This window comes from Haliotis cracherodii, unplaced genomic scaffold, assembly GCF_022045235.1.
Source record: "Haliotis cracherodii isolate W230 unplaced genomic scaffold, xgHalCrac1.p SCAF_24, whole genome shotgun sequence".
NCBI classification, from domain to species: domain Eukaryota; kingdom Metazoa; phylum Mollusca; class Gastropoda; order Lepetellida; family Haliotidae; genus Haliotis; species Haliotis cracherodii.
This window is the reverse complement of record NW_027266280.1, coordinates 7665180-7676743: the sequence shown is the minus strand read 5'-3', so window position 1 is coordinate 7676743 and position 11564 is coordinate 7665180. Positions and strand designations below refer to the sequence as shown.

The window sequence follows — 11564 nt, the reverse complement described above, 5'->3', positions numbered from 1 at the left end:
CACAGAACAGAAAATTTGGACAAGGCAATAAGCAATCTGCATGCGCAGAACGATTGATTTAAGTACTTCTGCTAAGCGCTTCGAGTACAGCGTCAAACTGTAATCTAACACGCGAGAACTGACCAATGAAATCTGAGAAGTAGGAATATCGGCAGAAGCTGTTGCTTGATTGACAATGTCAATTGACAATGTCAATCAAGAAAGGGATGAGCTTGATGATATCGTTCTCTCCCAGTAAATTCCGATGTCAAATAACGACGTTATTTGGACGGAAAAACGATGGTTTGAAAGCATCCAAATAACGTCGTTTTTCCGTCCAATGACCATATTCGGAAAAACGACGTTTTCGTGTTTGCAGTGTTAAATGTTAAAATATTTTGTTTCTTCCACAGAAAACCATCTTGTTACACAGTAAGCCTAGGTGATCCCGCAGCTGAAAAATATGACGTCGTCAAGCTGATTGGCAACAATAAACTCCGGAAGAGGGTCTTAGGATTATTGACCGTCATCTCGCGAGGGGCTGTCGTCATCTATGACCGCTGTGCCACACACAACACGGAAGAAAATGCACGTGGCTTCTTCCTGACTCCTCTCACGGCTGGCGTTGTCTATGCCGACAGAAAGGGTTACTTAAATAGGCATGCTCTGTTCCAAAATACAAGAACAAATAGCACAAATCGACAGCTGTTTCGATATTGTGCTCATGATAATGTGAGACCCATGATTCAGCAGAAGGTAAGACCCGTTTTACCCGGAAATCCACAAACGTCAACACACCTGCAGTCACTTAAACAGGTATACAACAGACTCCCACCTGTATTCCTCCCTGACCACGTGTACACAGACTTAGATGACGTTCCCACTATATACCATGTGGCAGGGTTCTGGTCCATGGGGATGATGTTCCTGCCGTCTAGCCTGGGGGTGGGGCAGGTGTTGTCACAGAGGCTGCTGTGGGAGGTTGGAGGAGCTGTAGGACTTATACCAAAATGGGACAACCACCAACACCTGTATCAGACAAGGAACACATCCCGAGTTATGAAATCACTGTTGAAAGATGTTATGGATCCATGGGACTGCGAGATGGACAGCACATTGTTCCAATGTGTGAGAGAGCTGACTTGGTACCTTCTGGATCAGAATATGATGACGTCTGATGACAAAGACCTGCTCCAAGCCTGGCTGTCGGATCTGGAAGCTACTGGGTACAGAGAACCGAAAAGGGTGAATCTTGAATTACATTGTGCGAGGACATTGACCGCTACATCTGGGCTGATGAGACCACCTTTGCTTTCAACAAGTCAGTCTGACATCTCAAACCTTTCTGCTACGATGGTCTCTCTGTGCCCGCAACTCATGTATTCATCATCAGCGACATCAGTCATCACAGACATTGCTCTCATCATCACTTTCAACTCTGACAAATTCTATCACAATCTTCCTCTTCTAGAAGCAATTCACAGACGATACTTTGCTTACGTCATCTACTGCGGCCCAAGACAGGACCGATTCAAGGCCAAGCTTATCGAATCCATTGCCTCGTCGAATATTCTCTATATAGAGGGCATTAAAGAAGGATGGTATCATATGTGGGAGTGTCTGACCTTGACCTCCAAGTTTAACCTTGACGTTAGAGGTTACCTACAGATCGGGGACGACACTCTCTTGAACTCGTGGAATATCGCGGACCTACCACGTGACAGGATATGGATGCCTTCTCACGGGCATTTAGACCGACGGGATGCGGAGAACGTACAAGATGGATGGGTTTGGTGGAAGCATGATTTCGGTCAGAAGGCTGTTAATCGTGCTATGGACACGGTGGTCAGGATACACAACAACGAACCGGGAAATAACCACGTGAGCAAATTCGTGAAAACGTATACTGTCAACTGTGGGGATATGAGTCATGTGTATCATAGTTCGTGTGACGTGATGTATATTCCGTCCAAGATGGCCGACCAGTTCCGGTATTTGGCAGCCATTTTCCGTAAGGAGAGAGTAAATGTGGAGCTGACATTTCCAACTCTAGCGCATGGTCTTGTGCGCAGTGCTGACATCTATATGATTCAGGGGGAAATACTCTGGGGTAAACATCGACGAAAGTATATGGAGATTTATCATGAATATTTGCACTCGCTTCATCCATATAAACTATCACATGAAGTTAACTCGACAGAGGGCCGAAAATTTCTGTGTGGAGTCTATATGCCTTTGCAGGGTGAACACCTTGCGTTGCTTAGTGACCAGACCAACAACAGGAAATAATTTGTTTCATAATATACTGTAAAAATGTTTTCGCCTTAGCTCATACATTAACAATGTTAGGAAAACATAAATGTACTGTTTCTTCATCTAGACACCTCGAAGCACCGACCTGAAAACGTTTCGTGACGTCTTAAACGTCATGTTTTCCCCACCAATGCCACTTTATTCGGATCTCTATTCGAAAGTACGCTTGCTATAGTTTAGATATCAACTCTATTTTGGATATAGTACATGTAGTTAAATATTGGTTGCACATATCTGTTGATTTACACACTTGTTTGTAGTTTCCTTACAGTTACATAATATATTTATCCACCGTCACCGAATCAAAGGCTTGTTTATAATTTATGCATCTTTCTTTGGATCCTTGGTCAAGGTAAGTTGGTGATTTGGCATTTTCATCTTTAATGAAACAATTCTGAAATGTGGATAAAAAGTTCTATAACAACGTAATATCAAGTTCGCAGCACTTTGCTGTAAATGATGAATTGTTTTCCACGTACAGATATCCAGATATCCTTTGATTCATTTTTGTTCTGCAAATCTCATTCTGTGCTTGGAATCCAGATTAGATGGTCCCTTGAAACTCCTGAAATGTATGTACTAATGTAATGGATGTATAACTAAAAGAGACAAAATAAAAGGCAAACCTGTTGGTAGCTATAGCATCGAGTACAACCATTGTATTCAGTACATCAGATCAGATCAGATTGCAATCATAAACTGCAGCACTGTCCAGAACCTTGTCATAGCCAATTATTGACTTCCTTCTTGAGGCCTTGGTTGACCTACATTTGTCTGCGGAATTCCTGTGTGTTCTTCTTCACTACTTATCAAGTTGTCTCTCTTAAGGCTACTATCATGATTTCATTGATGTACCAAGTAGTAACCGCAATTGTCTCGTTAATTGGTGGACATGTACATTGTGACCGTGCTTTTCTCCCACATTAAGCTGTATATATATATGATAAAACTGGATCACTGTACATCTTCCTTTAATGTTTCACGAATATTTCCCTAGACTTTTCGAGTACACATGTGATTTAGCATTTTGATCAATCATTATGCTATTTATAACCATGTCAAGCCATCTCATAGACTTGATGGTCTATCTCTACAACCTCTTGAATACTTATGATATGTTATGATTTTCAAATGTTTGTGTATAATGTTTTTTTTATTATATAATAGGGTCAACCGACCCATTGTCTGTCAAATTGAAACACTAATGCCATTTTCCACTTTTCAATCACTGATAGTAGTAGTAGTAGTAGTAGTAGTAGTAGTAGTAGTCTCGTTTTCATGCCACCTTTGTCCGATCACACTGATATCTCGCTGTAGCCTGTGAACAGACAATCGCGCAGTTCATGATAAGCCATCTGTTTTGGTTCAACAGCATGTTCGGTTAATCAATAAGAAGCTAGTCATTGTGAAGGACAATATGATACGTACGACGTCCAGGGCGGTCGCATTCATATAATCATTGACTATCTTCTGAACTTCGAAAGAGGCAGAAGCTCCTGTCGGCGTCGCCAACTTGATTGCTTCGCTGCAGTGTCTGTGGCGTGTGGTGGATGTTTTGCGCGAAACAAACAGTTTGACGAATCGGCGGATTTTTTTGTATGTGAATATTAACAGTGATGTGTGGACCTCCCTATTTCTAACCTATTTCCGACGCAGTGAACACAATCAGGAGCTTTATTTGCGGTCCAACTCGACCAGATCAAGCTGGAGGAACACTGGGCCATTGTTAAGATAATTGCAAGGATAACTTGCTCAAATCAGACAGGATGGCACTGAGGATTCGTAAAGGTAGATTGTTGTCCCGGTGGGATGTTCAGGGTCTCGTTAGTTAATCACTAATGGTTCTTTTATCTATCAGCTTTATGAATCATGAATTCTTAGAGCATGGTACATTACCATACACATGATGGCGACCCGTGAAGATTCGGGGTAGAATAGATCTTCAGTAACCAATGCTTGCCGGAAAAGACGACTATGCTTGTCGTAAGGGGCGACTAGTGAGATCGGATGGTCAAACTCGCTGATGTGTCAGAGGTTGATGTGTAATATTTGGCAGGATGACGGTATATCATTAAGCAGCACATTACATTTTGTCATAATTATAATCTGCCGTCGTGTGTTTTTTTGGCGTTTGTTTTGTTTGTGGTTTAACGCTACACTCAGCAATATTCCAACTATATGACGGTCTGTAAATAATCGAGTCTGGACCAGAGAATCCAGTGATTAATATCATTAGCACCGATCCACGCAATTGGGATCGATGACATGTACCAACCAAGTCAGCGAGCCTGAAAACCCGATCCGTTTAGTCGCCTTTTACGACAAGCATAGTCACCTTTTACGGCAAGCATGGGTTGCTGAAGAACTATTCTACCCCGGAATCTTCACGGTTATACAAGGTAAGGATATCATCTGTGGAACGTGCTCAGCCCCACGTTGAGCGCCAATGTAGCGGCTATAAAAATTTCAAGTCCCGTGATGGGATTCGAACCACGGACCTTCTGAGATCAGCAGGTTGACAAGGTAAGGATGTCATCTGAGGGACTCCACGCCCTGCTACATGTTCATAATTTATGCAACTTTCTTTTGTATTCTTGGTCAAATTAAGTTAGTGATTTGCCATTTTCGTCTTTAACACAACAATTCTAAAATGTGGATGCAATGTTCTATAACAACGGAATATGGTAATCATGTTCGTAGCACTTTGCTGGTAGACGATGAACTGTTTTCTACGTATAGATATCCAGAAAACATGTGATTCGTTGTTGTTCACTGTTCATTGTTTAGGTAGACATAATAATATTCTATAGGTGTTGGTTGGTTTGTTGTTTAACGCCGCACTCAGCACTATTCCAGCTATATGACAGCGGTCTGTAAATAATCGAGTCTGGACCAGACAATCCAGTGATTAAAATCATGAGCATCGATCCACGCAATTGGGATCGATGACATGTATCAACCAAGTAAGCAATCCTGACCACCCGATCCCGTTAGTCGCCTTTTACGACAAGCATAGTAGCATAGTAGCATTTACGGCAAGCATGGGTTGCTGAAGACCAATTCTACTGTAAACAAATTTGATGATTCATCTGTGTTTTGCTTGACTGGGTCAATCCTGTACATGGGGTATCCCGGAGGTCATACCCCATTTGTCAGAAACCCCAGTTGTCATGATCAGAAACCCCAGTTGTCATGATCAGATACCCCAGTTGTCATGATCAGATGCCCCAGTTGTCATGATCAGATGCCCCAGTTGTCATGATCAGATACCCCAGTTGTCATAATCAGAAACCCCAGTTGTCATGATCAGAAACCCCAGTTGTCATGATCAGATGCCCCAGTTGTCATGATCAGATACCCCAGTTGTCATGATCAGATGCCCCAGTTGTCATGATCAGATGCCCCAGTTGTCATGATCAGATACCCCAGTTGTCATGATCAGATGCCCCAGTTGTCATGATCAGATACCCCAGTTGTCATGATCAGATACCCCAGTTGTTAGACCTTGAAGTAGGGATGCCTTGTCAAAAGATAAGCGATTACCTGTTATGGTCATGGCTCAGTCCTTATAGACTTCTTCCTCTGCATAATTAAGGCCAAATAAATAATGCCGTTTGAAGTTAATTGGTAAGATAATTGATCAACTCTAGTACCACAAGATTATATACGTGTATTATTTTAAGGAAGAGAATATATGCATGTCAACTTCTTTATTATGAGGAACACAACGTTTCGGAGTATATGCTTACTCCTTCACCAGGTAAAGAAGTTGACATCCTTATATTTTCTTCCTTATGTGTATCACTTCTGAATGCCTTTCAAGAACATATAGTATTATATTTTGAACCTGTATAGATTAATTAATGAAGCATTTAGATCATGAACAAATTTTAAATTTGTAAGTTCTCACCTATGGTTCTTAGGAGAATATTGTCTTTTATCAAATCTTATATTTTTGCTAAATTGTGCATATATTGTCAGAGATATCTGAATTTGTCACAAACGTGGCAGGTTTGCAGAAAGTTGACTTTATCACATCGCAGAGAGAAACGCCCAAGGTACACTATCAACATCACCTCTACAGCAATGGCAACATTGTCCTTACCTACTCATGTTATTCCTCTCATGTATGGAAATGTTGTTACTGTTAATCCTCTACTGTTAATCCTCCACCTACTATATATATGCTCTACAATGTTCCTCATTCAGTCTTGCTTGACAACGGTATAAGGATCTTTACCTAAACGCCGCCTTTACAGTAGTAAAGAAGTTGTTATCCATAAATTGTGTCTACTTTGTCAAGGACAACACACGTGGCAATATCAACACATGCTTTCAACCAAATTCAGTCATTATATTATTTGTATATCAAGTGAAGAACATAAGAAATCAACATTAAATGTCATTACCAGGAATGCTAATTAGTTTGATTAGATACGTCACAAATGTTTTCATGTACAGATTTCTAAAGTGTTGTATTGTATATAAAATAAAACAAAAATGGCTTAAAGTAAAATGAATAGCGGTTTGTTATTGATGCATAATGTTTTTTCTCATTCTAATCGCGGATGACATGGTTATGTTGTCCGAAACACAGGATGGATTGCAGAACTAACTTAATGCTTTATATGGTTATTGTTTAGAATGGGCACTTGACGTCAACATCAGCAAAAAAAAAAACTATGGTGAAAAATTAAGATCTGACAAAGAATGGACTTTAGACAGTTTCAAAAAGTTAGGAAAGTTATTAAATGTAACATTTCCATGACCATGACACAGAAAAAATCAGCAGGAAAGGGATTAAAATGTATGAATGTACCCTTAAACAATAAAAGGAAATTCCTGTTTACACCCAAAACGCAATGTGAATTATTTGATGCATTGGTTGTGTCCACTATGAACTACGGATGTGAGATATGGGGCTTTGTCAACTGTTAATCAATAAAACCTAGCTCTGTGTTTTGGTAGAACTTGGCAGACACCCCTTGTATATAAATTAATATGTTCGTATTCTTAAATATTGGTTTACACTTTTGGTAACAAATAACTGTATATTTCAAACAATGTATAGAATTTCACTTCTTGTGCAAAGAAATTTACTTCTTGCCATGGTCTAATGATGTTATAAATATCTAATATTTTTATGGATTTGGTTATGAAAAGATCCCATGTCTGAAATAAATGCATTTCTAGGTATTTTTAAACAGAGATTGGTTGGTGTATTTACGCATACATGGCAAGAACATATAAAATGTAATGGAAAATTGTTCATATCGAAGCATATCAAACAGAATTTTGCTTGTGTTGTAGTAGTGAACGTGTCTAGTATGTGGTCAAGATGGGGAGGAGGCTGGAAAAGAGAGTTTAATGATTTTTCGTAGAAGACAATTTCGATCCTAGTCTCGAATCTTGATGTGTCGGTTTCTGGGGGTCCCGTGTGCATTCAATGGCCTCATGCCTGTTAGAGCAACATTTTTGGCACATGGGCGGGTTTATGCATGTGTTTGTGGTGTGCTTGTAAGAGTGGAAGATGATACATTGTGTAGGATCTTTTTCTGATTGGGTGTACTTTGTGGGTGAGTGCACCGAAGGTTATGTGTGTTGGGACTATTAGGAATTTGAATGTTCGGAATATGTTTGGTCTGTCTGATGTTGAAAGTTAACTGTTTGTGTTTCTGAAGTCAATAATCTGTGGTTGTGGTAAGTTCTTGTTTGCTGTTATATATTCTTAGGTGGGTTCTTGTGTTTCCCTGGAGTCGATTCGTATAACCCCTTGGATTTGGGTGAGCCATTGGGTGAAGCCAGTGTAGTGTTTATTTCTTCAATAGTGGGGGTTCTGTGTGCTATGTTGAATGTTTCTTGTGTGGGAAATGACTTTAAACAGTTATTTACGTATTTGTATGTTGATTGTTGGCTTTATTGTAGGCAGAGGGCAAATTTGTTAATTGAAAAAAGTGTCATTCAGTGGGGTTAGAGTTAAAGTTGAAGTTGAAGTATGTCCCCCAAAAGGGTGTATTTGGAAGTGGTAGTGTTTTTTTTTGTTGGGGGCATGTTTCTTTGTTTGTGTGTGTAACATTAGCTGGTGAAGTGTTGATCGGAATATAATACGAATCGGTTTCTTGAAGGATTTCCTTTGCCATTTTTATTAGCGGAAAGGAGACGTTTTCACTGTTATTCGTCATCGGCAGCATACTAGAATATAAAGTGTGGGGGAGAGGTTTCCCTGTAGTAATTAATTTACATCAGTACGATATTATTCTAATTTTAACCCTTATGCTAATTGGGTGTCTACCAAGTTCGCCATAGATCATATAATCTGGAGTTGTTTGCTTAACGTTGAGGATATATTTACAATATTTTAAATGTACTCTCTCTAGGATACCTAATCCCCAAACTTCAGAGCAATACAGCAATATTGGTAGGAATAAGTTATCAAACAACTTCAGCTAACAATTAACTGGCTGGGATTTCTAGTTGTCGAATGAGAGTTTAAAAACTGCAAACATGGCTCTACTTGCTTGGTCACTAAGGGACTTAATAGCGCTACATAAGCTCCCATTGCCTGAAAATAATACACCCAAGTAAATATACTGTTTAACAATCTCAATCTCACAACCTTCCAGTGTAAACGTAAGTCTTTTCCTCACGTATCCTTTGTTTTATTTATATTGACTTTTAGCCTCCATGCTTCACAATAATTTCCAAAAGTATCTAAAGCGTTCTGAACATCTGCAGCAGTCTCTGACAGTAAAACAGTGCCACCCGTGTAAAGACGCAGTAACCTCTCTTGTTCTCAGATCTAAGCACTCTTCGCCTCTCCCTTTGACGTAATGTTGATTTTGGAGAGTTCCTTCCTGTTTCTCAAAAAACCTATTTGATGTTGTGTTGATATCAACCTTGACAGGTCTCGGTTTAGCTTGAAGCTGTTTACCAATTATGTGGGCACGTGCATGCGATGTCATAAAAAGTTGGTCTGATTCTGGAATGAAGGTGAGTTTGCTTACAACCTTTTGCTCACAAACACCGTATGCTTCATTCATATTTTAGTCAATTCCATATATGACTAGATGTCTAGTCAACTAAAGGCTTCAAGTCTATCCAGTTTATCCTGGAGACGGTCGAATTGCTCGTGCCCATCGTGTGCGGACTTCGATGTTCATTTCTTATGTTCTTCACTTTATATATAAATTAATATAGTGCAAACTTCACTGCTGAGTATAATTTTACAAACTTTAATTGACATAAGTTACAATTATTATGTTATAAGTCACAATTGCCACATACATGTTTGGCTGCTGTCTATATAATACCATCCGCTAATACTCCACTATGAAATAAATCATATACTTCGATTCTAGACCCATAAATTTTACGTTTATAGATAGTCCTATTGAATGTTTGTCAAACATAATCTTCCTAGTTAATACTTTGGTTTGTGAGTCATATGTACCGGTTGTGCACATATAATCTTATAATCACGCCAACTGCACAGTAAGTAAGCGTGGGCGTGGTCGACTGGGGATTATTGTGGTTAAATGGATATATTTAGGAACGTAGTGGGTGGGTTAGTTTGAGGGGAGTTGAACAGATTTGGTGCCGAGGATCGCGTTATATTTTTCAATTTCTAGTTACAGTCTGCTTCTGAATAATAAATTAAAATTCAAGTGAAAGTATGACTGAAGGTTCAGGTTTGAATTGGTCAGTTTTGTCCGAGAACCCTGATTATCGATTGTTTGGTCACTCTTTACCATGACGGCATCATGGCGGGTGGCCGTTCTGTTCATCTTAGTACAACAGACATACCACAGGATAGGTCGAGGGTTTATTTTCCGAGTCCCAGAGGTTTTGATAGTGCAATGCATTTTAAAATACAGGGGGCACTGTTTTGTCAGAATTTGAGAAGACTAGGGTTTCTCATCGGAAAGTTACACCTGACAAATTTGACGGGACATCATCTGATTGGCAGGATGATTTTGACCAAGTAGCTTCATGGAATGGGTAGACCGAGTATGAAAAGGCTCAACAACTTAGTATGTGTTTGAGAGGCGCAGCACAAAAAAATTTGAGTAATTTTACGTAAGGACAACTCAATGGTACATTGAGTCAGTGTTTCAATCCAGTAGAACGTAATGTAGCCTGTAGAAGTGAATTCATCACTAGAGGTACATTTAAGTGATCAGTTCTTATCTGGCCTGCATAGCTTTGACATGAGGAAACATGTCACATCTGCACAAACACTAGAAAATGCCATTTCATACGCCATGGAGTTTGAAGCTGTCGATGGTGGCAGGAAAAAGAAACCTGAAACTTTAGACAGGGATGGTAGCAGGAATCAATCAAACTGTTCAATCAGTTAGTGGTACTGGGGTGACACTTGAGGCAGTCGCCAAGTTGATAGATGATCGCTTGGAAAGGTTCAAGCGTAGCTCACGTAGTGTTATGCCCAATATCTGCTATGTCTGCCAGGTCATTTTCGTGATAGGCGTTGTCCTGTTGAAACAGCTCCCTCTGGTGGTCAATGATTGGAAAAGGGTGAGGTTGAAGAATTTGATTCATGTATTGATTTGCTGTCAAATTTCCCCGAACCACAACCAAGTCTGGTCTTGTGGTGTAGGATATGGCCCCCCACACCAAGACACTACCGCCACCGAAATTGTCGAATTCACATACACAATGTGGGGCAACGATAAACACGCCGATGAAGAAGAAATCGTGATTATACGCTAAACCACACTCGTCTCCAGGCACCAACGCAAGCGTCGCTGTCGATGCATCTGTTGCAAAACAGGGATGATAACTGGTCTTCTGGGTCGGATTCCAGCCTCGCGAAGATGGTTCCTGACAGTCTGGTCCGAAATCATCCTCAAACCAGGGATGCGTCCTGAAGTCTCCGCAGCTGTGGCATTGCGGTGACGTATGTGGAACAGTCGAATGTAGCGATCCAGTGCATGGGTGGTAAATCTTGGTCGGCCGGTTCTCGGACGGTCTGCAGTGGAATTGAACCGTGTGTATCGGTCCCAAAGGTGGCAAATTGTGCTGTGGTGGACGTTGAAGTGGCGTGCAACAGAAGACTGTGATTCCCCTCTTTGGATACGTCCTATGGCGATGTTTCGATCGGCAGCGTTGTCTCAGCATTTTCGAACTTAAAATATGTTGACGCTTCAAAGACAAATTATTGGCTTATGCTTGCCTTTTTATAGCCGCTACCACGAGTGACGAAAGCCATTACTTGCACGTGCACTTTGTTTTACTGTTGTCCTCCATGACATTTT

At 40.4% G+C, this 11564-nt stretch overlaps 1 protein-coding gene and 1 pseudogene across 1 annotated transcript; both read left to right on the top strand.

Moving 5' to 3' along the window:
- Positions 1–891: 891 nt before the first annotated feature.
- On the top strand, positions 892–2268 carry LOC139472202 (uncharacterized). The gene has a single exon (XM_071254578.1). The coding sequence runs from the start codon at positions 892–894 to the stop codon at positions 2266–2268; it is 1377 nt and encodes a 458-aa protein (XP_071110679.1).
- A 7784-nt stretch (positions 2269–10052) lies between these two features.
- LOC139472201 (uncharacterized) lies at positions 10053–10814 on the top strand (annotated as a pseudogene).
- The last annotated feature ends 750 nt before the right edge of the window (positions 10815–11564 follow it).

Coding starts and splice junctions, on each gene's coding strand:
- LOC139472202 (XM_071254578.1), top strand. CDS start 892: ATGGGGATGATGTTCCTGCCGTCTAGCCTGGGGGTGGGGCAGGTGTTG.